This window comes from Drosophila kikkawai, chromosome 3L (genome assembly GCF_030179895.1).
Source record: "Drosophila kikkawai strain 14028-0561.14 chromosome 3L, DkikHiC1v2, whole genome shotgun sequence".
Classification (NCBI taxonomy): domain Eukaryota; kingdom Metazoa; phylum Arthropoda; class Insecta; order Diptera; family Drosophilidae; genus Drosophila; species Drosophila kikkawai.
Window position 1 is genome coordinate 20,382,226 of NC_091730.1, and position 26,358 is coordinate 20,408,583.

Consider the following 26,358-nt stretch of genomic DNA (forward strand, 5'->3'; position numbering starts at 1 on the left):
AAATAAAAGTGAACAAATCTTCTTAAGAATAAAAGTTTTAACAATTTTTTTTAAAATATATTATCTGAACCCAACTCTATTTACTGTATTGCTTAGTGTGTAAGTTTGATTTAAAACGGAAATAGAAACCAACTTAAATACAAATGTGTTGCTTTAAACTTGAAAGAAACTAAAACCACAACATATCTAAGTGAGGCTATAAACACCCTCTAGTAAAGGCTTTCCCTTTAAATAAACAAACAGCTTCCGCTACCAGATGCACTTGCACCACTGTAAGTACACTGAATCAAAACCATAAATTGTGGGCTTTGATTGGGTTGCTTTTACACTTGCAGATGTGTGAGTGCGAGCGAGAGTGTGGGTGCAGTGTCCGTTTGCATGGCCGGCAATCAAAGTGAATCATCACTTCAGAAATGAGGAAGACAAAGCAAACAAACAAACGGATAACGGATAAACAGATGCAAAAGCGCCGACGCAGACAGCTAAATGTGGGGCGGTGCAAGGGGGTCGAAAAAGGGGGCATAAAAAGCGCGAGAGAGAAAGAGATAATACACACGCACGCAAGACACGCACACCATAACAACCTCCGTAGGTGGGCGTAAACAATTAGCGATAAAAAAACAACAATAGTGCAGCTAATTGCGAGCGGTGGCGGCTGCACCCAGTAAATAAATCGAAAATAAACCAAAGAGCTGCCGTTTGCTCCTCCGACGAAAATAGCAACATTTGGCAGGCTGAAAATCGAAGAGAACGCGAAGCCACAAAAGAAAAAAAACACACACCCCTCAAACTGTGGGACTCACCTGCAACAACACCTGTATCCAAGGCAAACAAATCCTCCTGCAGTTCCAATTGATCCATTTGGGGCGATTTAAGTTCCTGTTGGCAGGCTTTACTTTAATTTTTTGCCAAAAAACAACACGCGTCTGGGAAAGTTGCAGCTGCGGCCATTTTTTTCGGTTCCCCACCAGGTTCTTGTAATCAGCCAGAAAACCCCATTCGTGGCCTAAAAACACAGGGAAACACGCTCTTCTCACAATAAAACACTTCCACTTGGGAATATTCACAAATTCCTTTCTAGTATTCACGATTTTGGACCTTTTTTGTGTGCAAATATGTTGAAACGAAAATTTTACGAAATACGCGTAGTGGAAAGAAGCAGAGCGAATCAGCAGCGGACCGAACAGCTGACTTTTGTTTTGTTTGCGACGTGATGCAGGGCTGCACACGCAGCGCCTATCGACAGTCGGCTTCGCTTACGTTACGTTGCGACATTACGTTTCGGAGGCTATCGGCGCGCTCAGCTGTTTTTCGGCGACAGTGACGTCACGCGTTGGCTGTGTCACTTTTTTTGTATATTTTTATTGGTATTATCAAATTTATCGGCAAATACTTGACTAAACACAAATAAATGCTAGCTAATCAGGGCTCCACGGTGTTGTTGGCGATTGCATTGAGTGGATGAGGGCCTAGCACAATGACAAAAGAAGCAGAAATCAACGAGGAGTAAAGAAGTTCAGAGACCAATTCGCAAAAACAGTGAGTAAACTTTGGAAATTACTAACTAAACTGAATAAATTGAACTTCTGGCGGGGGTTTTATTGATAAAACAGCATGGGTTCTCAAGTAGGGAACTGAAAATCATTCGATTTCGGACGCTAAACGTGAAATTTTTGAGGACTTTAAATCGTGCATTTCAATTTTATGTGCATTTCTGATGAGGAGTTCAAGTTCCTTGGCAGATTTTTGGTTATTTTCTTGTTATTTCAATAAATATGTAGAGTATTTTTAATATAGATTTTATTGTTAAAGGATTTTCATCAAATTTTATACATAATTCTTAACAATAAACCAAAGTTAGTACAAATCTGAAATGACTCAGTTTTTCGAGTTCCGACTATGCTTTTTATGACCCCTTTTTATTGATCAAATCTATAAAAATAGTAATAAACACAGATTTCTTTATCTAATAGCCACCGGCAAAGTACCTCTGCTGATTAGTAGCATTGTTTTCAGATTGTTGGGAATCAGTAATAACACTAACAATTCGTTTATCTCAATTTAAAATTTTTAAAGAAACAAAAACTCACAATATACCAATTGCAGATTTCCAAAAAAGAAATGGAGGAAGTGCCTGTTCATCCACTGAGCCAGGATCCCACGGCTGCCTGGCGGGATATTAGCAAGTCGCAGCGCGTAATCAAGGTTACGATGAAGCCGCCGACCACCACGGTGGCTCCCAACAAGGCCCGGGTGGTGTGCATGTCCGATACCCACTCACTGACACCCTACATCAAGTTCGACATACCAGATGGCGATATCTTTATCCACGCGGGCGATTTCACCAAGTGCGGCCAGCTGGAAGAGGTGGAGGAGTTCAACAATTGGATTGGCGGTCTGCCGCATCGCCACAAGATCGTGATTGCCGGCAATCATGAGCTGAGTTTCGACAGCACCTTCACCCATCCGTTCCAGAAGGGCGGCGCCGGACAAGGCAGCGGCAAGGGTCACGCCTCGAGTAGCAAGCACACCGGCATGTCCATCCTGGACGATTTGCCCACGCTGGGCAATGCGAAGGAGAGTCTGGAGAGCGCAGTCCAGACACAAAATGTGCGTCAGGTGCTGACCAATTGCCGGTATATAGAGGATGAGTTGCTGGAGATTTGGGGTATACGGATTTATGGTTCACCCTGGCAGCCCGAATTCTGTCGCTGGGCCTTCAACGTCCCTCGCGGTGCTCCCTGTCTGGCAAAGTGGAACCAAGTTCCCGAGGGCATTGACATCTTAGTGACACACACACCACCCGTGGGTCATGGGGATCTCTGCTGCTCGGGCGTTCGGGCGGGATGCGTGGAGCTCCTGAGCACCGTGCAGCAGCGAGTGCGTCCCAAATACCATGTCTTTGGCCATGTGCACGAGGGCTATGGCATCACCAGCGACGGAAGAATCATCTTTGTGAACGCCTCCACATGTGACATAAATTATTTACCCAACAATGCGCCCATCGTTTTCGATGTGACGCTACCACCGGGAGTTCGGAAGGATTAAACGACTCTGATTTTGATATTTATTCGCATTTTGTTGCAGGTTCAATGAATTTATCCTCGTCCCAAAACGTTGTATATTTTATTTTAAGTTTTAGTTGCTTTATAAATTTTTATTTATAAGTAATGAAGTGTTTCTCGGGGTCTTAAAGTTACGATTAAACGAAGTTTGGTAGAAAAAATGTACAAATCTTGAAAATCAGTGTCATTAATTCAGTAAATCAGGTTTTATATTATTTTCATTGTATCCTTATTCCCTTAAAAAAACTCTAACCAAGGCTTAAATCCATTTTAAATTATTAAATTTACATTTTTATATCCAGCTAATTATATATAATGATTTGCAGTTTCCCAAAACCCAAATTAGTTTAAGTGGAATTTATTTAAATTTCAATCGATTAGCCGCCAATAATGAAAAATTGCTGGAAAAAATATGGAACGACGATCACCTATGGACAATGCAACTCTGTTCTTGCAGTTTGACGTTTCTCTTTTGGCGGCGGGCGTAACGGCGCTATTCCAGTGACTCCCTAACCAATCTACCCTGAGGCTGCAATTTTTCGCGTGGCGAAAAAAAGGCAAAAAGAAAAGGAAGATAGTTCCCTTGTCCCGTAGAAGATTTTAAATTGTATTTTTCGATTTTAGCTTTCCCAAGAAAAGCTCGTAAAATAAAATGGTGAGAACGATTAATAGTGGTGTTTTATAATTGAAAAGTTAATAGGCGGAGAAATGGGTTTAAAAAGCATACCCGGCCTAAGCTTAAATATACTATTCATGGTACTAAAAATTATTACTCAAAGGAATTTAAGTACTTTCCTTGAAGAAAAGTAAAGGAAATATGATTTTTTCCAGTAAAAGTGCTAAAGAAATATATTGGATAAACTTTACTTCCAGTTAAAGTGCCATGAAAAGTAAAGAAAAAAGCTTGTTTCCAGTAGAAGTGCTTAAAGTTGAAACATAAAAAAACATGAAAAACATAAAACATTGAAAGTAAATGTTAAAATAAAAAATAAAAAACTCCCAAAATTCTTAAAAAGAAACAGTTTCTAAAATAATAAATAATTACTTATTTTGAGATGAAAAATGTTTTTTCCTTAATCTAAAATGCATATTCCCTAGGAAAATCGATATCTTTAAGCGTAAGAATTGCAGGAATTTATAATAATTTCAAGAACTTATATTTTGAAATTGTTAAAAATATTTTCAAGTGTAATTTAAACCTAACCTAGAACTAAAAAAATGGCGTCGATCCATACTTTTATATATTTGTCTATTTTTGCACCTTCCTTTGACAGCGCGAAGTGATCTCCATCCAGATTGGCCAGTGCGGCATCCAAATCGGCAACGCCTGCTGGGAGCTGTACCTGCTGGAGCACGGCATCAATTTGGATGGCAGCCTGAAGAGCAAGGAGGAGCTGCAGGCCAGCGGCAGCAGTGCTAGTGTCGGTCACGACACCTCCGCCAACGATGCTCGCACCTTCTTCACGGAGACTGGGAACGGGAAGCAGGTGCCTCGCACGATATTCGTGGATCTTGAGCCAACGGTTATTGATGATGTGAGGAAAGGCGAAATGCGGGACCTCTACCATCCAGAGCAGCTCATTTCGGGCAAGGAGGATGCGGCCAATAACTATGCCCGCGGACGCTACTCCATTGGCAAGGAGGTGATCGATAAGGTGACCACGCGTCTGCAAAAGATCGCCGAGCAGTGTGACAGCTTGCAGGGATTCCTTATCTTCCATTCGCTGGGCGGCGGCACCGGCTCCGGCTTCACCTCGCTCCTCATGGAGCGTCTGACCGCCGATTACAGCAAGAAGTGCAAGCTGGACTTTGCCGTCTATCCCTCGCCGAAGGTATCCACCGCCGTGGTAGAACCCTACAACGCACTGCTCACCACGCACTCCACCTTGGAGCACTCGGACTGTGTGTTCATGGTGGATAACGAAGCCATCTACGATATCTGCAACAATAACTTGGGCGTAGACAGGCCGGCATACAAGAACCTGAACCGCCTCATTGCCCAAATAGTTAGTTCCACCACGGCCTCGCTGCGTTTTAGTGGCTCCATGAACGTGGATCTCAACGAGTTCCAGACTAACCTGGTGCCCTTCCCGCGCATCCACTTCCCGCTGGTGGCTTACGCACCGCTGGTGTCGGCGGATAAGGCGGCGCATGAACAGCACGCCATCACCACGCTGACGAATGCCTGCTTCGAGTCCTCCAACATGATGGTCAAGTGTGATCCACGACAGGGAAAGTTCATGGCCTGCTGCATGCTCTACCGGGGCGATGTGGTACCCAAGGATGTGAATGCCGCTGTCTCGGCCATCAAGTCCAAGCGGCATATCCAGTTCGTGGACTGGTGTCCCACTGGCTTCAAGATTGGTATTAATTACGAGAGGCCGGCCTTTGTCCCGGATGGTGATCTGGCCAAGACATCGCGCGCTGTATGTATGCTGTCCAACACGACAGCCATTTCGGTGGCCTTCTCCAATCTGTCCTACAAGTTCGATCTGATGTTCAAGAAGCGGGCCTTCGTCCACTGGTATGTCGGCGAGGGCATGGAGGAGGGCGAGTTCACCGAGGCGCGGGAGAACATTGCCGTTCTAGAGCGTGACTTTGAGGAGGTGGGCCTGGACAATGCCGAGGAGGGCAACGATGAGGATCTTGATGAATATTGAAATTACATTGCTGTTCCCCTTGTTTGTCCACCAGTCACTTCAATATTCCATAAAATAATGTAAAAAAAAAAAAAAAAAATCTTTAAAGGAAAATGTGGCTTTAATTGGGAAAGAATTTTAGCATTGAATTAATTTAAACAATTGAAACATTTTGTGTAATATTAGAATTTATGATTGAAATAGAATCATTTTTGGTTTGAGGACAAACCCCGTTGAATTTTGTTGTTTTTTTGGGTCAAGGGGGAACAAAAAATATTTTATATAAACCAGTAACTTCATTTTTTTTTTAAGATTTTTTTTTTCCAAAAGGATTTAAATAAAAATAGTAAAAACTTTAGAATTAAATAACTACTATTTCAATTTTAAGTCGATAAAAGATCTATTAATAAATCATTTAATTAACAGAAAATTTTAAAATATATATATAAGTATAAAAATATTTCTCCTAAAATAAAAATCCATTTTCATCAGTTTTCTGTAATGTTTTTTTTTTGTATATTTTTTCTTTAGTTGTTTTTATGTTTTTGTTTTGTTGTTTATTACTTTTTAACGCCTATTCGCTATGTTGTTTTCAATTGTATTTTTTTGTTTGTTTCACTTAATTTTACTAGATTTTATTTTGAACTTGCAAGTATTTTGCGTTTCTTTTTTTTAATTTTTTCATCATGAACTTACACATAAAAGAATCATCAAAAAGTTTTTGCACAGTGTGTAAAATTACAATATTTTCTGTTGTTGTTGTTGTGTGTGTGTGTGTATGGTGTGGTTGTTGTGTAGGTGTATATCTTCTACGGTTTGTTTTTAATCTATAAATCTAAAATTTCTCTCTAAGAGCAGGCCAATGTTTACACCAATGATCAACTGGGAATTATCGTTCGTTTGTGTTAACTTTTAAAATTTGCAATAGAAAAAATCGGAAATATATAATTTGCTTAAACAAAACAGCTTCTACTATACAAAGAAAAGGCAATTGCATTAGTGTACTTTTGTTTTGTGGTGTGTGTTATTTAGTGTAATCTTTAGGTATTCCTATTTTTATTATAATTACAATAATGACGATTTCTCCCATTTACTGAGTTTTGCGTTTGCTTTTAAATTACTATTACAATAGGTTAATCCATAAAAAATATATAACGATGATAATGATGGCAAAATATATGTTTTTAAATTGTTGGTTTGTTTGCTTGTTGTTTTTTTGTTGTTGTTGCATTACAAATTTGCTCTGTTAAAGTTGCGTCAGCTGCGGTTGCTTGCTAATCGGTGTTCTGGTTAATTGTTGTTTTGTTAAACGTTTGCCGATTTAATATGGAACATTTGAGAAGAGATACGAGACACTCTCGCCGTTGTGTGTCCGCCTAACGGCCTCGGCAAACATCATCGAGACATCAATGCACTGAAAACGGTAAAAGAATAATTTGTTGAAAGATTGTTGAAACATTGTTGAAAGATTTTAAACGATTTTAGTAAGATTAGTAAACTTTTACAGAAAGATTTCTAAACGATTGTTAAACTAAAATATGCGTTTAAAAGTTATACAACGATTTTTTAACGATTGCTAAATAATTGTAGAAATATCATATACAATTGTTGAACGATTGTAGTGATATTGGTGAAACATTATAAAGATTGTAGAAATATTGTACAACAAGATTTAAAGATTGCTGATAGATTTAATAAGAATACATACTAATTGAGCAAAGTTTTGCCAATCGTACAAATTTACCAATTCCTGATAAATATCTCACCTGAATCTTGGGACAATCCCGCATATGTCCATCCTGTGGTATGGTATTGGTCACCACCACAGCCTCGAAACAAGCATTATTGATCCGCGAAATCGCTGGACCCGAGAAAATGCCATGCGTCAGAATGGCATACACCTAAGCAAAAAAAAAAAATTGGTAATAAAATTAAATATTTGAAAAATAAAGCCGAACAATAAGAAAACCCACCTTGGTGGCACCAGCCTCCACAAGGCGATCGGCAGCATGAACAATAGTACCGCATGTATCGGCCATATCATCGACCAGAATGGCAATCTTGTCCTTGACATCACCCACTAGAACCATGGATGCGACCTCATTGGCCTTCTTACGCTCCTTGTGTATCAGGGCGAACTCCACATTCAGGCGATCGGCAATCGAGGTGACACTAAAAGATAGTTCAAGAAAATTACAAATTAGCTTTATTCATGGTTTCAGAGTTCGAGACTTACCGCTTGGCACCGCCAGCGTCGGGCGACACAATGATCGAGTTTTTCCACTCGGGAATGTTCTCCTTGATCCACTTGAGTACCGCTGGCTCCGCATAGAGATTATCAACTGGTATATCGAAGAAACCCTGGGAATACATTTCAATTTACAGTTAATTTAAAGCTAACTGTCATAAAGCAAATATCACAGATTCCATTATCCATCTGAATCTCGACCTATACAGTTTAGACCTCAAAATAAATTTTATTTTCAAAAAGTTAAGCAAACAGAGACGGTAAAATCCCAAAACAAAAGAGATTATCATGCCCCAATACCATACGCGCACGCTCAACTCGGAGGAGGAGGTGAGCCTGGCTCAGTGGCTCAAGGAGCAGCGCATTGTCCTAAATCTGCGCACAAGGCGCTTTTTCTCCGATGTGCTGCCAGTGGCCAAAATCATCAAGCTAGCCCATCCCCGGCTGGTCGACCTGCACAACTATGCGCCCAAGAACAGTATTCAGCTGAAGCTCAAGAACTGGGAGATTTTTGATACTAAGGTTCTTAAGAAGCTAAACGTCTCCGTCCCACATGCCCTTCTCGAGAAGTTGGCCCAGGCCGAGGCCGGAGCCATCGAGATGCTTTTCTACGAACTGATCCCGGTGACCAAGGGCCACCGCGGTCCAATGCCCAGTCCCCTGCTTCACGATGATCCTAGGCTCTCGCCCATGGGATCTAGCAGGAACCCTGCTCCCTTGGGTGTGCTAAAACATTCAAACAAGCAACAGCTCTGCAGAAGCCGCACCATTATTCGATCCCACAAAGTTAGTTGCCCCTCCCCAACTGGAGATGATTTGCCAGCCGAAGTTCTAAGCCTGGATGTGGATACTCTGGTCGATGGGAAGATTGAAAAGGTGGCCAAGAAACTGGTGGCCTATGAGGACTACGCCGTAGCTGTTCGTGCCAGCAACGAGAAGGATAACTACATTAAAATGATTCACCAGAAGGTAGACTATCTGCAAAGCTTGATTGCTGTGAAGGATGAGCGCATATCGGACCTTATGGATCAGCTGGCCAAATTGTCGGTGAGCATTCTTGCCTCCCACTCTGCCACTCTGTGCATTAACGATAATAACGATGACGATGATAATAATAGGATCAGTATAAATACCCATCAAACATACTAACGACAACAATGCCTAGACGTGGAGATGAAGGTGGTATCCTCCCCATTTGTTTCAAGGGAATCCAGCGACAGATCCTAGCCTAAAATGTTCCACGCCCTGGCTGGGTCTGCGTTGGGCTCAAGTTCTTCGATTCTTCATACCTTATATTAATCCATCTGAAGACCACTTGTTATTGGACATCTCTAAAATATATATTTTATGTTTTTTGGCAAAGAAAATGTACACGTTCCTTTATCGTAAATGACTAGCCCGGCGCGATATTAGAAACGCATTGAAGGCTTTCGCGGTAAAGATAATTGTGCAAAAGGCTTTACTGGGGGATTCTTCATTTGAGTAATGGGTATAATGGGTGAATAATGTTCGAGTTATATTTTGGAATGCTATCAGTGGTACTTTTCTATATTAAAATAGGAATGGAAACCCATTTTTGTATTGCTTATCTTATCAGTGGTTTGCTTGCACATTGCAGGAAACGCCTGGAAGAGGGAGTAATAAATGAAAGCATCTTTTACTGTGTTTCCATTTTGGAATCCTACCCTTTTCTATTTCTTAAATAATAGACAAATTATAGCAAGTGCTCTTTCTGTGGAGTCTTATTTGCTTGCACATTGCAGGCAATGCGTGAAACTGGGAAATCTACTTTTAGCTATATAACTTAATTATTTTTTAAATTGTACAAAAATTAATATTTCGCTTTAAATGTTTGTTTTCTTTTTACCTATAAAATTTCCTTCGTTTTTAAACTAATTAAATTAAACAAATTATAAATTTGTAGAGTTGGGACTTACCTGAATCTGTGAGGCGTGCAGATCCATGGTTATGATGTGATCGGCTCCAGCCACGGACAGCATGTTGGCCACCAATTTGGCCGAGATGGGCGCACGACTCTGTGCATTGGCCAGCGTAGAAAGAGAGGCGAAGGAAAAGTTACCATTAGCGCAACTAGTAGTTCGGTTTTTGTTTTTATAAATATCATTCTTAGAGCTAAGCATTATTATGAGGAGTATAAACCATGGAAATCAAAATCGAACATGGACACACACAATATGTATAGAGACAGAAAGATCAACAAAGAGGTTTTAACGTTCCAATAGAGATTGCATATGGAGAGAGATAAATAACTCGAGGACAGACAGAGATTCTGTGGAGACAACACAAAAGGACAATAATGATGGTTGGTGCGCACCCCGAAAAAAATGAAATATGAGAGATACCCAATGATTTTTGTGGTGATGAAAGTGCAGCAACACACGCCAGTTAGAAATATACATTTACAGATAAAGATTGATTAATAGGCAAACAAGTGCAAAGAAAATTGAAATTTCTTAATTTATTCTTTTTTTTTTAATTTTTTCTTGGTTTGGTTTGGATTTTTTTAAAGGTTTTGCGATCTGAACTGGGAACAAGGCATGCAAAACATCAGTGGAATATATATGTATGTGTATAGGTAGGAAAGAAAAGGAAAATATCATCATCTGTTGCTTCAACTCAAAAGAAAAAGAAAAAAAACACATTAACAAACGCAACAAAGCAAAAGGCTTAAGACAAAAATAATCTAAAGCAAAACATTTCTTTTCTTTTTTTTTTTTAATTCCGCAAACAGCATTAAAGATAATGCCTTGGGATATGGTAGAAACTAACGGACGACTACTCACAGTATATTGTTTGGCTGAAAACTCCTAAGTTCAACAGAATTCAAATTTTGTTTTTATTTTTTGGGTTTTTGTATTTTGATGCGATAGAGAGACAAATAGTATAAAAAGAAAAAGAAGAAAACATAAGAGTTCAGAATAATTGAGATTTGAGTGTGTAACGAAAATAGATTAAATTTAAAATTAAAATTAAATCAAGTGGGGGAAAACGGGTGAGTGTACACTTGGGTTTACATTAAATTAACATAAAGACTTAATCCGTATTTAAAAAGGAAATTGTTAGACTCAAAATCAAATAAGGTTGCAGTGCCAATTCCAAGATATACAATGTGTATTTATAAATATATTTTTTCATTCCATCTCAGCCGATTGATTGGCTTGAAAGTCAAGGAACTCATTTGCAGTTCAGATTAACTCGTATCAGTTACAGAAATGAAAAATATTTGTGCATTTCGAGTTTAACCCCTAGGGTTCATCGTCTACCCCCAATCAACATACATTGACTGACGCGATTCGATCCGATGATCGTCTGACGTCAAAAAGGGATTATCACCCCAAGGAAAACTTAATCAACCCAAGAGAAAAACATATTTTGAGCCCCCCAAAGAGGAGGCTGGTGTTGTCAGGGACCGATAAGACGAAACGTAACAAAAAGTGCAAGATCAAAACAATCAATACAATACAAGAAAATAAGGTAGACGAAACAAACAAACAGCAGTCGAGACAACACAAACAAAAATATATTTTTTAGAGATCAATTATTAAATAAATATATAGATTACTTATTTAAACTATACATATCAGGAGCTTTACCCAGAAATTGCCATTGCATTTAAATCAATTATTAGAAGTGTAAGGATTTTATAGCATACTTTTAGCCGCAATTTATATTGATTAAAAATCTTTAGCGATTTCTATGGCACCCCTGTTTGTAAGTTCATTTCGCATTTTCATTTTTTGTTTGCACACGAAACAAAGGCCAAAACAACAAAACACAGAGGCGCCAACGAAAAAAAATGTGGAAAATTTTGTTTTTTATTAATTATTTTGCCAATTAGTTGGGGAACATTTTTCACAGTGTTAACCAGGGATTTAATTTAGAGTTTAGGGAAAGGCAATAGGAATAGGAATTATAGGTAAGAGGGCATGCAAAAAGGATAGACAAAAAGCGATTTTTCTCTAAAGAATCTGTTAAGCCAAAGAGACGTCGCTAAAATCCCTTGTCGTGAGTTCATGAGAGTTCTGAGGATGAGATTTTTTGCCATTTTCAATTCTGATATTATACTATATTAGCTCCCCCGTTCCAGATTTATTCTTAGTACATATATCGAATTATTTTTTTTTGATTGAAAGAAAATTAATAAGAATATTTATACCACGTTAGAGATTTATGGAAACATATAAGGGTGTGATTTTATGTTGTTGTTTTTAGTTGTTAAAAGTTTGGTAAGAAGAAGAAGTAGAAGAAAGTAAATACCCTAAATTTCCAATCGTAGTTTTTCTTGGCTAACTTCTTAGCTTCCTCAGTATCATCACTGCCCGCCAACTTCACGCCGGTAGAGAGAAAGAGATCGATACAAAGACGCCGAGAGAGAGAGACAGAGAGAAATATACACACACACGGCGGGGGTGGAGAGAAAGAGCGAGCGAGATAGCAGCAGGAGGGCGAGGGCGAGAAAGAGAGACAGCGAGCATGGCATGGGAGGAAAAATATAAATTAGGTTCTCTTAAATACTTAAAAGCAAGGATTAATTTAAAATAAAATAATATTGCTCAGAATTTTCCACATTTTTCCGATTTTTCGTGCTATACATTTTTCTGCAGCTTCGCTTTGCTTTAGCTTCGTTGCAAACAATTTGTAAAATCAAATTTCGAAATCAAATTTAGAAAACAATTTTTAAAACTCGTAAACAAAATGCATTAGGAACACAGACACACAAATATATGTATATAGAAAGAAGATAAATATTATTATTATTATTGTTATTTGATTAAACAGCAATTAACAATCGAGCTAAACAGTTTCGGGGGAAAAATCATTCGTGGGAAAAGTTTACGCGCTTTTCTTGTTTCGCACTTTTTCCCCAAATTAGAAGAACAGTAGTGTTGGTGTGTTGTTGTATTGTGGACTTTTGAGTTTGAAAAATATCAGATTCAGAATTATTTGTTGTTTTCTTATTACATTTTGCTTTTCTTTGCACTAGAAAAGGACGACCGCAAGGACAATATCGTGTGTCATCCGTCGGTCAATCGATCATCGAGAGTGTTGAGGCAAACCTACCTTATCTTTTTTGTCTTGGCGGGCATATGGAAAGCAAGGAATCACAGCTGTAACACGAGAGGCTGAGGCGATTTTGCACGCATTGATCATGATCAGCAGCTCCATCAAGTTATCGTTGATCTCGCCGGAGCCGGACTGCACGATGTACACATCCTCGCCGCGCACCGATTCCCCAATTTCCACACTGCAAAGACAGAGATACATACAACAGTTCAAAATCTGGCCAAGATTGGCAACAAAATGGATTATGTGTGGATATGTGTGGAAGCAGTGTAGCTTCAAGATTGCACTTTAAAATATTTCACTGAAAAACTGAACTGTACTTTGATTTTGAACAAATTTTTAATGAAAATAAATATTTACTGCAAGCCGCTGAAAATGATTAAATGGCTAAGATTGTTAAAGCAAACCTAAAAGTATTATCTCTAAAGAAAGCCTAAAGAGGCTTCTATGTACTCAGTGTCAGGGATTGGAAATTTCCATTGTTTAGCCCGGCCTGCACGTATCGCATGTCTTGTAAACACATTTCTCAAGTTCAATAGAGCCTCAGTCTCAGGCTTATCCCTTCTTCTCTTGAATATCCCAACCAATACCGCCTTGAAGTATTATTTATAAACGAAAGAGGAGACGACTACGCCGCCCATAATTGTTGACCTTTGACGACGACGCCCAAAAGAAACTGCAAGGCAACGCAATCTAATCGAAGCTTTGCTAATTCTCTAGCACATATACACACATGGCCCACATGGCGTATGCGCTATATTTGCACTGACAACTGACGCCGTCGTTGCGAACGCGCTGCTTCGGTTATTATTTTGTTTACATTTTATTTTGTTTTGGTTTCGGCTCTGGCTCGAAGCTCGAAACTTTAGGTATTTGATACCCTTGAAATGGAAACGCTAGCCATATCAGCATATTAAAGATGGAAATTTACAGGAATATAATCCATATACAGAATCTGGGAAGTGTGAGCTTTGTTTTTAATACAAATATTAATAAATTAGTTTGAGAACATAGACCTTTCAAGAGGGGTAAGATTTATGATTGATAGCATTGATAGGAAGAGTCTCTATGTGACTAGACCCTTTACAGTTAGCTTATCACAATAAATTTTCTCCAATAAAAATGTCCAGCAAAAGCTGTTAAAAAACTAAATTCAATAAAGCAAACAATTTCACTCAATAAAAAAAGAATAAATACCCAAAGAACAACTTCCCACTTAGTTTTCACTTTTTTTTTTTTTTGTTTGTTGTTTTCGTTTTCATGGTTATATTGGTTTTTGTTTTTCCACCGATGAAGGTTAATTCAATTACATGCCACGACCATCAGCCATCAGCCAACAACCCTCGACGACTATCGATTGAACGAGCGACCTGTGTGGCCCACGCAGATCATGCCCAGTAATTAATTTGTCCAATATTCCAGAGTTATCTCTGTCACAAACAAATTCATGGAAGTAATGCCTTTTGACGCCTGTCCCCAATCGCGTGACACGTTTCTGTAGTATAGTTATAATATAACCTAATTCTGCACACGCTTATCAAAATGAAAAAAAAAAAAAAAAATACAAACAAAATGCCAAATGCGGCTGACCGCGTTTTTGAGGGGGTATTGATTGGTAAGGTTGTAGTTTTTTTTTTTTGTAGGCATTTTTTTGTAGGCATATTTCTTATCTGGGGTACGGTCAAGGAGACTTTTAACACACAGAAAGAAATATGGAAGTACAATTTAAATGTGCTTAAGGGGTTTATTTTCATTAAAGAGAAGACTGTATGTAAAGACATTATTCAGCAGCGGGTTAATATACAATCATGAAAAGCCTTTAAAAAATAATATTATCTTCATTACAGCATTATTTATTTAAACAACAATTTGTATTGAATGGTTTTTGATCCTATCAAGCTCCTATTTTTTGTTAACCCTCAGTGGCTTATTTCTTATCTAAGGTCCAAGAGGTGGTCAGGAGATGTATCCGTGACCGGCTGCTAAATGCAGCGATTTCATCAGCCTTGGCCGGATGCATTTTGGCGTTAAATTCGTGAATTTCTTAACAGATTGCTTGGGCTGCAGAGAAACACTTTCACCGTTCACCGCCACCATGACATTGTTAGCGTGCCGGGAAATATTTTTTGGGGGAAATGCAAAAGGGAAATGCCGGGCGGCAGGGAATGTAGACATTCTACATACATACATAGGTAGTTTGGGGCGTGTACGGCAGACTTGCGACAGTTGGCAATGGTCCAAAATCCACCAGCAGCCACTGCTGGCAACTGACTAACAACAAAAAGCACGCCGGGAAGGAACACGGCACCAGATCAGCAGCTGTTTCTTTGGCCGACCGTCAAATAGAATTTTTGTGCTGAAATTCATTTCGTTTTCTATTGTTTCTTTTTTACGTATTTTTATCTCTTTCCTCGGTTTGAGTTCTGTCTGCTCATGTGATAATGTAAACTACAAAAATACAGTCTAACTTCTCTAATTGAAATCACCAGTTTCACACTTTTTTTTTCGTGTGTTTTGTTTGTCTTTTTTTTTCCATAGGTGTTTGATCAGAACATTCTTTTTACTCTTTTATACTTCTGTTATGATTGTTGAATACTACGACTTGAATAATATCAGAAAAGCGGTTATATCTGGCTTAATCGAAAAAGATTAAAGATTGATTATAATTTATATCAATGAATATCAAGATTACAGTATTTTTTAATGATTTGAAATCACCTTAAAATGCGCTCAAGAGTATGCAATGAAATATGAAAACGGTCAATTACTTCTATATTTATCTTAAACCATCAATTGCTTAGACTATTCTTAGGGTTTATTAAGATTGTTTTCAACTCTCATTCTGAATCTAAAATGTACTCAATTCACTTCACCATTAGAAAAGCGAAATAATTCTACAGTTAAACTTCCTCCATAGAATATACACTTTAAACTGATATTTTTTTTATCAGTAAAACTACATTGAAGGGATTTCAAAGCAATTAAAGTAGTGGAAATATAAAAACAAAAGGCTGTTGCCAAACGCCTCTTTCTGTCTCCCACTAGGCTTATCTCAGTCTGGGGGAATCTAAATCGCTTTCGCTTGGTTTCGCCTGGTTTCTTGTTGATTTATGCCTCCCCTTATCACTCCCGAAACTAGCTGATACCCAACGACCTCACAAGACAAACAGGCAAATTCCTTATCGATCAAACTTTAGAGTCGAGTCGCGCGCAAAGGAAAAATTGCTTTGTAATTGACGTTTGAGAATAGTAGGTGGCATGGGGGGTGGTGCTATGGAGGGAAAACAGTTTAGAATTGCGTGTGGAAAAACCTTCGAATTGGAAAACCACTTTGGGCTTATTGAAATTATGATGCCACATTGCCATTGAATTTCGAATTGGCCTTTGGCCAAAAGGTCGTTTTGTGGCTTTTCTTGGGGGTTGAAACACTTATTTATGACTTTTATACTAATTGGATCACGTGAGAAGTTGTAAAAGATAGTCAGAGTTATTGAGTAATTGATTAATGCATGTCTTAATAGAAATATTAAGGGGAATATAAAAATATAATATAAAATATAATATAAAAATTATATATAATAAAATAATATATAATATAAAAATTTTTAACTTAAAGGTCAAATGAACGATCATAATTTTGGGATCACATTATAAGTGTGTAAGTTGTATTTAATTGTATCCAATACAACTTTGCTTTGAACTTAAAATGAAACCTAGAAAACCCCACTAAACCAGTAAAATTTAAACCAAGAATAAACAAATTAAATAATACAAATTGTAAATATTTAACTCAACACATTCACGTTTGACCCAAATAATGTATTAATACTATAATTTCTTTCAATTCTTTTCTCCCATTCTCTCTCCTTTGTTATGCTCTTATCTTCTATTATCATTCCAGTGCAAAAACAAATTTTGGTGCCAGTCTTAATATCAGGCAAAATTTATTCGTTTAAATTTAATGATGTCATCATCACGGGCGCCCTTCAATTGACTAATAATCTCGACGACTTTAGAACTTGATCTCTAGCCCTAGACGCAAAACGGGCAATAACAACAACAATATCATTATCATCATCGGCGTCGCGATGCTATTATCAACGAATGCAATCGAGAAGACAAAGTGGGGGAAAAATAAAAGCAAAAGGTTGAACCGTTACACCAGCAATAAAAAAAAAACAACAATAACAACCGTAACAACAACACCTACAGTAAACTGGAGCAAAAAGAGCGATATTTTCGAGAGAATGCCAAAAAAAAGCCAGAGAGACAACAAAAACAAAGCCGACAAGTGCGAACAGCACAATTGCGAAAGCAACAACAACAACAACAGAGAAGCAACAACCACTATGCACACGTGGGGGTCTGACGTTTGGCCAGAGCAACAGAGTGAGAGAGCAGTATCCAAAGAGAGCAACAATATATGCGGGGGCGTCGCAGCCGCAGTCGACGTAGCAACGTCTGCCGACTCTTGACTTGACACTCTTCTCCCCAAAAGAGAGCCTTGCCCACTCTCACTCAGGAAACGAAAAACGTGACAGAGTCGTGTTGTGGTTCTCTACTCGCAGACATTTAATGCCCTGTAATAAGGTTGCGCCTTGAGCATGGTTGGAAAAATTTATTAAATTAAATTATATACATTACTTATAAGTGATTATGTAAAACAAATTGTTTTATTTCGGTGGAAGTATTAAATAATAAAACAATTTTTTTTTTCAAACCTCCAGACACAGGGTACCTTAAGCTTCTATCAGAAAACTACCAAACACCTCTTGTTCTTTCCGGTGTTCCGTACCTTGGTGTTCGTGCGAGCATAACAAAAACACGCACTCACACCGGCGCAGAGCATATCATGTCAAAAAGCTTAGCGCGTATTATAACCTCTATTTTCGTTTTGGTTTCCTCTGTTCACCTCTTTTTCCATTTTCTCGCTTCTAATTGTTTGCTAATGTGGCGGCTTTTATTTAATTTTATTAAAAAAAAAAATCTCCCCTAGGAGATAAGGTAGAAAACTGGAAAAAGCAAGGCGCCTTTATTTATTATTTGTTGTTGTTGCATTAGCAGCTGACTGGCGGAGCTTGCGCGTGTGTGCGTGTAAGGGCGAGAGAGATAGCCAAAGAGAGAGGGAAGCAAAAAGCGTGCAAGCCGCAAGTCTAGACATACACACACACCAACACAGTCGTACACAGCTGCTAATTTAATTAAAAATATAAAATGAGAATAATTTGAATTTTTCCCCTATTTGTCGCATCCTTTTTGGATTTAGTTTTTTACTTAAATTTGGCGAAAATTGCACGCGACATTGGCAATGTTGGCAGAGCTCAGTGAGTGTGTGTGTCTGCAGTGTGTGAGAGGCACACATATACAAGCAGCTGAAAAGCACACATACACACACGGCAACAGCGACAAAGACGGTGTACAGTCCACTTGTTAAATCAATAAAAATAAAAAGAAATCAAGCAAAAACGGCAGCCACAATTTTTGGGAAAATCACTTGGTTTCCCTTTTAGTTCAAGTCAATTCACACTTGGCGCGCTTAATTGAGAACACCATAACACCAAGCACAACCTTCAGCGAATGTCAAGGACCTTTGGCACATGTGTTTTCCAAAAAATGTTTTCAAAACTTTCCACTTGTATTCACTTGTAACACTTGTTGATGATTTTTTTTGCTTTAGTTTTTGCGTGATTTTCCACACTACTTACCAGGTCTCCAAATTGCTAAACTTCTTGGTCACCACCTTGCCGAGATCGATCCCCAGGCGATCGACAATCCGCTGGGCGAGATCCGGATGCGAGGTGCCCGAAAACACTTTGATGTTCGGCATTCTGGAGTGGATTAAATTTAGACAACCAGCCTGTTTCTCCAAATTGTCTCGGATCAAACTTCTAGCGCGTATCGGATTAGCAGAGCGAACTGGCATCACACAATCTACGAGTAGAAGTTTTTATTATAAACTTTTTTTGCGCAAAACGCGGCAGCGACGTCGCCGCCTTATCGGTGTGATGGGCGCCGGAGAGAGAGAGCGCATTTGTATGGGCCGCAGCTCTCTTACAGCTCTTTTGCGGGCTCTTTTTTACGTTTGAGATTCATTCATAGCGACGCTTGCGTCGGCAGCGCGAAAGCTTCGAACTGGCTTGGCATGTGTGAGTGGGTCCCTTTCTGCGCTCTCTCTTTCCACCCCATGACCATGTGATTTTCGGCGTCATCTCGCTCTCTTCTATTCTCTATGGAACTGGAAAAGCTATCGATGTCGATTGTTGTTTTGAATCGGTTCGATAGGCATCAAACATCATGTTTCTATGTATTTTTCAAATTTTTAAAACTTACTGAGAAGTGAAACAGTACACTAGTCAAAATTAAATTTTCAATATTTTTTAAGTAAACAAAATTACGTTTTGAGTATTGAATAAAGCAGTATGAAATGGTCAATCAAATAAATAAGATTAAAGTTGATTAAATTTAAGTATTCATTTTGGAAAATAAAGTAAAAGTATTGTAGTTTCTTTAAGCGTAAGCCTAGAGGATCAGAACTATGAAAAGTATTTTAAAAACATTTCAAAATGTGTCGGAAAGTATGCTTTAAAATATTACACAATATACATTAAGTAATTTCAAAGGTTATTGGGATTTATGTCACCTTGTTATTTATCATACAAATAGGGTAAAATACTGGGGCTTGCGGTGATAATTTCTAACTAATATTAGTTAAAAATAGTAATTTATCTGATGTTGCTACTTTTCAGCATAAAAAATATACTGGCATGCCAACAGGCGCGCGCTAAAAGAAAGCTTTATTCCGCTTGACAAACAGCTGTTCCTACAAATTTCCCAAGATGACCATGAAAACATACACACACATGACAAACTCAAAAAAGGAAATAAAAAGGGTTTCAAGGACACAAGTACGCACCATTCTGCTCGGAATTTTCGGAGCATTTCTTATCGGGCATTATTTAAAAAATATGAAGTCCCGATATCGTTTCTTTTTAGCGACTTAAAAAGCAGCGCTCGAGCAACACACTTCCTCACAGCTGTTTTGTCTGACTTTGGACTAAAAAAGTGCACTGTTTTTAGCAACAATTTTAGCTGATTAGCGGATTTAGCAGAGCGCCGCATCTGGCGAAATTGAGCGAGCGAATGGAACTGAGCGCCGTACAACATGGCGTATGCGTCCATCACACATACGCACTGTAGCCACACATACTGGCACTGTCTCGGGAGAAAAGAGAGAGAGAGCGAGCAGGATGATGCGCAGTTTGGCTGCCAAGGAAAAGCTTTCGGGATGCCACAGCAACAGTGCCTTCTCTTTCGCTCTCAATCAGCTGTTGTTTGCAATGCGAGTGTACGTGTACCGATAATATGCATTCGTCATTTGCGATTTTAATTTTTCTTTTTTTGAAAATCCGATAAATACAACACAAAGGAAAATTTCATAAAAAATTAAATGCACAAAAAAGAGTATAATATATTCAAGAATTTTTTTTTTTGTTTCGTCCGTAATGTAAACATTTGTATCTTATGCTCTCATTATTATTCACGGCAATAATTTCGAAATTTTAAATTCAAATAATATATATTTTATTTTATTACTAGGTTTTTTTCCGCTGTGTAGCTCGGTTTTCGTAGTATTTTTCATTTCATTTTATAATGTCAAGATCGATAGTGTTAATTCTTTCGGTGTATAAGTGCCTTTTGATGACTTTTTATTTTAACGTTTGAATTTAATTGTTGCCCTGTAGTGTATAAAAATAGACCTATTAGCGTTGATCTTTAAAAATAATTTCTTTTTCAAAATGCGTAGAAAGAACTGTACTTTTGCTCGAACGGGGGCTCGTCTTGTGTTTACTTGCCGGCATTGCCTTGTTTTTGTTTTGTACTTGTACAACTGTACCTTGGGATGCTGGACGGGGGCAAAAACACAAAACAAAAAGCCAACGCAGCAAAACACCGGAGAAATGGCAAAGCACTGCGATTTGTTAAATTGTTTTTCTAGTCTAAATATAAATGAACTAAAGCTAAATGCTGACGTGCTCTTCTCCGCGTTTTATCCCTAAAACTGACGCAAATGGCGTTGCATATAACAATAATGGGAGCGTGGCATGGAGAGACGGAAGAGGGGGAGCGACGCGGAAACCACGTGCCGCATTCGAACGAGGCAAAAACAAAGCCACTCACACATACACACACTCCTACTTACTTAAAACATGTGCAGTAGAACTGTGTCGCAATTTTAGTAAATGTTTAACAACTAAAGAAAGTACTTTGAACACGTTTTTTGATTAAAACCGTGACGGTTGTACTTCTATGCAGCCGCTATTCCGAAAATGCAAAAGTTGAATGAATCAGCCCGTTCGTGAAGTTGTGAAGTAAGCTTGGGAAAGAGAGCGATCAGAGCGAAATAAGAGCGTATGAGAAGCGAGAGAGCATTTTGTTGTTTGTATTGGTGACTCGTGCTGGGGCGAAAGAGAGCCGTATAAGGGAAACACAAACACGTGTGCGCAATAAACCTCTTATTTTCTTAAGCGTTCTACTCCAATTTTAGCTTCGACTGTTTCTTGGGTTTACTTTTCGTTATCTGAAAATTGTTGTTGTTCCACACGCTTTTGCAGACACGTTTTTTTTTTTTCGTTTGCCGAGCGCCATTTGTGCGAAACGTGAATTTGGACACTAAAAGAGAATGGGCTTAATGCAAGGAGATCATAAGGACCTGGAGATACCCTGTAATTTATGTTTCGGATTTAATTTTTAATTAATTATTATTTCGTTATATTAAATACGAAATTTGTATTATTATTAATTGTTATTTTAAAACTTGTTTTTATTTTTTTAAATATTGAATAATAAATTGAAACAAAAGAAATAACGATATGTCTGCAAGTTACACCCCCATATACCCTACAAACCGTCATTGCCCATTATAAACATGAGATCGCAAATGCCGCATAATTAATGGTTTTCTATTATTTGTCGGCCTGCTGTTGCTAAGAGAGGCCTACAAACACGCCTTAGAAGAAATAAACTTCTTGTTTTTTTTTTCTGTTTTGGATTACGAAACAAGTTTTGAATTTCCGACCGCAGACAAGGTAGGTGAGCGCGTAATAGAACCATATTACTGAGGTCAAAATAACTTGGATTTGGTGTTCAAGATCAGAGACGCAGTGGAAAATAACCTTATCTTTGCACCAATGAAAAGCTGCGGCTGACATAGCGATGGTATTATGGGTTCCATTGATCTCATTTTAAAACAACTTCGAACAGAAATGAATGATTCGACTAGGTTTTTAGGGCATCAAGATCTACAGCATCATTATTATTCTATTTATACGAATTTTTAAGTTCTTAGAGGGAGTTTTAAAACTTATTTGAATAATATTTTTATTCATTTTGTTGTATTATCCCAGTAAGTATCAATATAACTGTCTTTCTTATATGATAATAATTGGGCTTACATGTAAAACATTATTGTTACAGGCATCTCTTAATTATACCCTTAAAAAATTAGAAATTGACAACTGTATAAACAATTTTAATTAATAATCATCATCAGATCGAAATGCGACTATGAATCCCGCCGACTCTGTGGCAGGGAAGATCCCGTTGGGTTTTCTCCTTGTTCCTCCGAAGGAAACTGGAGCTGGACAATCCCCTCAAGTGGTTGAGGTACCAATGCCACAACCATTCCTTAGATATGGCCCCGTACCGCCGCAGATACCGATCATTACCCAACCCGGAATGGGTTCCGGGGCCTCGATGGGCGGAATCGAGGGAGACTGGAAGAGCATACCTACCGGAATACCGAACTGTCCGCGGGGATTGGAGTACCTAACGGCCGTCGACCAGCTGCTGGTGAAGCAGAAAGTCGAGTTGATAGAAGCCTTCACCGGACTGGAGGGCAACAACAGATACTCCGTGAAGAATGCACTCGGCCAGAAAGTGTTTCTCGCGGTGGAAAACACCAGCTGCTGCACCCGCAACTGTTGCGGATCCGATCGACCCTTCAGCATGAAAGTCTACGAGGCCCATAGCAAGGAAGAGGTGCTCCAATTGCGAAGACCCACAGCCTGCTCCTGCTGCCTCTGCTGTTGCTGCCTGGACAGGATCGAGATCTCTGATCCACAGGGCAATGTGATTGGCAGCATTAAGGAGGAGTGCACAATATGTAAGCCATCGTTCCGCATCCTCGACCAAAACGGAGACCTTGTTCTGCGTATCGAAGGACCCTTCTGGACTTGCTCAGTTTGCGGAAATATCGAGTTTCAAGTAAATATTTATAACTTACATTTATTTTATTAATATTAAATTATTTATTTTGCCAGGTTGTGTCTCTAAATGGCGAAAATATTGGAAAAATCAGCAAGCAGTGGTCGGGATTGGCGCGTGAAGTCTATACGAAAGCGGATAATTTTGGGATCAGTTTTCCCCTGGACTTGGATGTGCGCCTTAAGGCGATTTTACTAGGCGCCACATTTCTCATTGATTTCATGTTTTATGAAAATTCAACAGACGGTTGGCTATCCTGTGCCCAATGCTGTCTTAGAAGTCTATGTAAATGCGTTTGCGACGCCATTTAATAGTCAATGCAGGGATATTCATAGTTAGTATAGTATTTTTGTGTGATGTTTTTCTATTTAGAGACTGAACTGAAGTTAGAAACTCCTAAGGCTGTATTTTGAATGTTTTTTGTGAATGAAACGCGATTACGGATGCATTCCGTTTCATGTAAATGTAAGTTTTTATTGTATTCTTGTTAATGGATTTAATTGTTGAATAAATTGTAAACCAAATAAGAAATCCAAGATAATTATGTTTACAAGTGAAAATTAAATAAAACGTTCCTTTAAATATGGGTTGAGTCTGAGATAAAGTTGTCGGTCATCAAAAGGGCCGAAGCTTGCGATATCGATAGAAAAGAGAAGTTTTTGTTTCCAGAGATCAGCTGATTTTCTGTTTTCATTTTTTTTACGTCACAGTAAGAATAAATCTTTATGTGGTCGCAAAACTGTTACTCTCCAAAGTTTATGGAACTAAAAAAAAAAAATGTAAGCTACAACGATTCTTTAAAAATCAAATCGATAATCGACCCAACCGATAGTATTTATGTTGTAATCGATTTTGTCGCAGCTCTAGCAAGCAAATAAAAAATAAACCTAGAAATATTGAAGCGCTTCGCTTTTGTATTTATTTTGTGTTGTGATCGAGTTCGTTGATTCGATCCGAAAGCCCCCAACCGATCGCCAGCGGAGGACTCGACCTTGGAGGCCAATAGCCCGGCGTAGTTTACGCAACGCGAACCACACAAAATTCGCGATATTGCACACCACAACAACAACAATAGCGCACGGGGCAACAACAAAAACACTGGCGGTGAAGTGAAGAGAGAGGAGAACTAAGAACAGAAGTGGGAGAAGCCAGAACCGAGAACGGCGGAGAGAGAAAGGAGAACGGCAGAGAATAGAAGGAGACACATAAACGCGAAAAGACCAACAGAATCATCATGGCGAATATGGCAGTGTCGCGAATCAAGCGGGAGTTCAAGGAGGTGATGCGCAGCGAGGAGGTGAGTGCTTGGAGGACACCGTACCAGCCCGGATCCCCCTTCCCAGACTTACCCGCATCGCAAACATCGCCAGCAGCTGCCTTCTCGGGGTCCACGGACTTTGCATCCATTTTTGGCGCGCTTCTCGAGCCGTGCTTTTGTCGTGTGAAGAGGGGGCAAGGCTGGGAACTATCTAACTTGTATGTTCAACTGTGTTTAATTATTTCCTCGTTTTCCCCCATTGACAGATCGTCCAGTGTTCCATCAAAATCGAACTGGTCAATGACAGTTGGACGGAGCTACGCGGCGAGATTGCCGGTCCGCCGGACACACCCTACGAGGGCGGCAAGTTTATCTTAGAGATCAAAGTGCCCGAGACATATCCCTTCAATCCGCCAAAGGTGAGTCGTTACTTATTAAATCTTGCCCGGGATTAGGTCTTCGCTGTCTTAATCATTAAATTAGTGAGGTTTTTAACTATAAAGTTGTTTACTTGTGATTTAAAATCATTAAACAAAACGTCCAACAGCATGCTACAAAATCTTTAAACCCACGGGAGACAGCATTGCATACTTTTGGAAACAATTCCTAAATTGCTTTTAAGTTGTAACAGTTCAAAACATCCTTTATTCTTTATACACATAATAACTAAAATTATTTAAATTAACAGGTCCGCTTCATAACACGCATTTGGCATCCGAATATTTCATCGGTTACGGGCGCCATTTGCCTAGACATTCTCAAGGATAATTGGGCCGCAGCGATGACACTGCGCACGGTGCTATTGTCCCTGCAGGCACTATTGGCTGCCGCCGAGCCAGACGATCCGCAGGATGCCGTGGTGGCGTATCAGTTCAAGGACAAGTATGATCTTTTCCTTTTGACCGCCAAGCATTGGACGAACGCCTATGCCGGCGGTCCGCACACCTTTCCCGATTGTGATTCAAAGATTCAACGCCTCAAGGACATGGGCATCGATGAGCACGATGCGCGCGCTGTTCTTTCGAAGGAAAACTGGAATCTGGAGAAGGCAACAGAGTGCCTATTCAGTTAGCTTGCTTGCTCCCGGCCTCACTTAGCACCAGTACCATCATCAACACCAGTAACTTCAACGACGACAACCCTTCAGATTGGCAAACCACACTAAATTCTAGTACATCCGGCGGCAGGTGGCAGCGGTAGCGGTGGCGGTGGCAGTGGCGACGGCGTCAGTTACAGCAACAAGCAATCACTACAATCAGCAGCAGCAGCTAAATCTCTGTCATTTAAATTTTTGCTAAATGCCTAACACGCGGTAGTCTAAGACTAAGGCTAAGTCCCCTCCATAAGAGCAGAACCCCTCTCTACGTAGCGAACACAAAATCATAATTGTAAATTGTTGTTTTGGTTTACGGAATTGCATTTGGCCCTTGTAATTTCCATATTTCAAGTTTCTGTTCCTTATTTTATTATTTTGTATTTTTTTTTCATTAACCGCACATTGCCAGAGGTTGAGCCTAAGGCAAACGCGCCTCTACGTCAAACATGCGCCATGCAATTGGGCCCAGGGTTCCGTTTCAGTCGCATTTACTTGCAACAAAACTGCTCCATCATTTTAAACGATGGTACATTTAATATTCTCTACAAAATCTTTATTTATGCCACAAAACAAAAATTATTAAGCAAACAAATTAATTGTGAAAATGTGTGAAGTGTCTAACAAACAAATTGAAGTCTTTGTAAATTGCGTTAAGTTAATAAATAAATAAATAAACAAATATAAAGAAAAGCTATTTACATTTA

General features: G+C 39.1%; 7 protein-coding genes across 24 annotated transcripts in view; 5 read left to right on the top strand and 2 right to left on the bottom strand.

The window, feature by feature from the left end:
- The window catches only part of fry (Protein furry), a 60,104-nt gene extending 58,939 nt beyond the window's left edge, over window positions 1–1,165 (bottom strand). For all 11 annotated transcript variants that reach the window (XM_017172624.3, XM_070285304.1, XM_017172623.3 and 8 more), the window contains exon 1: window positions 804–1,165. In XM_017172624.3, coding sequence (XP_017028113.1) covers window positions 804–861 — 58 coding nt within the window. In that variant the 5' untranslated portion in view covers window positions 862–1,165. The remainder of the gene's footprint in view (window positions 1–803) is intronic.
- Window positions 1,166–1,317: 152 nt separating this feature from the next.
- LOC108078681 (UPF0046 protein C25E10.12) lies at window positions 1,318–3,226 on the top strand. The gene is made up of 2 exons (XM_017172627.3): window positions 1,318–1,539; window positions 2,107–3,226. The coding sequence occupies exon 2, from the start codon at window positions 2,122–2,124 to the stop codon at window positions 3,046–3,048; it is 927 nt and encodes a 308-aa protein (XP_017028116.1). The 5' UTR covers window positions 1,318–1,539; window positions 2,107–2,121; the 3' UTR covers window positions 3,049–3,226.
- Window positions 3,227–3,559: 333 nt separating this feature from the next.
- On the top strand, window positions 3,560–5,942 carry alphaTub67C (alpha-Tubulin at 67C). Its single transcript, XM_017172626.3, has 2 exons — window positions 3,560–3,720; window positions 4,340–5,942. The coding sequence occupies exons 1-2, from the start codon at window positions 3,718–3,720 to the stop codon at window positions 5,723–5,725; spliced, it is 1,389 nt and encodes a 462-aa protein (XP_017028115.1). The 5' UTR covers window positions 3,560–3,717; the 3' UTR covers window positions 5,726–5,942.
- Window positions 5,943–6,186: 244 nt separating this feature from the next.
- Prps (phosphoribosyl pyrophosphate synthetase) lies at window positions 6,187–24,840 on the bottom strand. 6 transcript variants are annotated; one of them, XM_070285305.1, is made up of 9 exons: window positions 24,650–24,840; window positions 18,743–18,968; window positions 13,035–13,218; window positions 12,231–12,299; window positions 9,890–9,988; window positions 7,941–8,065; window positions 7,678–7,876; window positions 7,471–7,605; window positions 6,187–7,118 (listed from the first exon to the last, which is right to left on the bottom strand). In XM_070285305.1, the coding sequence occupies exons 1-9, from the start codon at window positions 24,705–24,707 to the stop codon at window positions 7,026–7,028; spliced, it is 1,188 nt and encodes a 395-aa protein (XP_070141406.1). In that variant the 5' UTR covers window positions 24,708–24,840; the 3' UTR covers window positions 6,187–7,025. The 6 variants fall into 6 exon arrangements, with proteins under 6 accessions (XP_070141406.1, XP_017028330.1, XP_017028328.1 ...); XM_017172841.3 differs by lacking the exon at window positions 24,650–24,840 and adding an exon at window positions 21,238–21,384; XM_017172839.3 differs by lacking the exon at window positions 24,650–24,840 and adding an exon at window positions 19,951–20,147.
- On the top strand, window positions 8,125–9,319 carry LOC108078790 (sperm flagellar protein 1). The gene is made up of 2 exons (XM_017172847.3): window positions 8,125–8,999; window positions 9,071–9,319. Exons 1-2 carry the CDS (start codon window positions 8,241–8,243, stop codon window positions 9,182–9,184), a joined length of 873 nt encoding a protein of 290 aa, XP_017028336.1. The 5' UTR covers window positions 8,125–8,240; the 3' UTR covers window positions 9,185–9,319.
- On the top strand, window positions 21,981–23,819 carry LOC108078789 (phospholipid scramblase 2-like). Of its 3 annotated transcripts, none has more exons than XM_017172843.3 (3): window positions 21,981–22,123; window positions 22,588–23,300; window positions 23,357–23,818. In XM_017172843.3, the coding sequence occupies exons 2-3, from the start codon at window positions 22,602–22,604 to the stop codon at window positions 23,609–23,611; spliced, it is 954 nt and encodes a 317-aa protein (XP_017028332.1). In that variant the 5' UTR covers window positions 21,981–22,123; window positions 22,588–22,601; the 3' UTR covers window positions 23,612–23,818. The 3 variants fall into 3 exon arrangements, with proteins under 3 accessions (XP_017028332.1, XP_017028335.1, XP_070141409.1); XM_017172846.3 differs by having other exon boundaries at window positions 22,588–23,199; window positions 23,357–23,571; XM_070285308.1 differs by having other exon boundaries at window positions 21,992–22,127; window positions 23,357–23,819.
- Ubc4 (ubiquitin conjugating enzyme 4) lies at window positions 24,152–26,317 on the top strand. Its single transcript, XM_017172848.3, has 3 exons — window positions 24,152–24,597; window positions 24,825–24,977; window positions 25,247–26,317. Exons 1-3 carry the CDS (start codon window positions 24,535–24,537, stop codon window positions 25,628–25,630), a joined length of 600 nt encoding a protein of 199 aa, XP_017028337.1. The 5' UTR covers window positions 24,152–24,534; the 3' UTR covers window positions 25,631–26,317.
- Window positions 26,318–26,358: the final 41 nt, after the last annotated feature.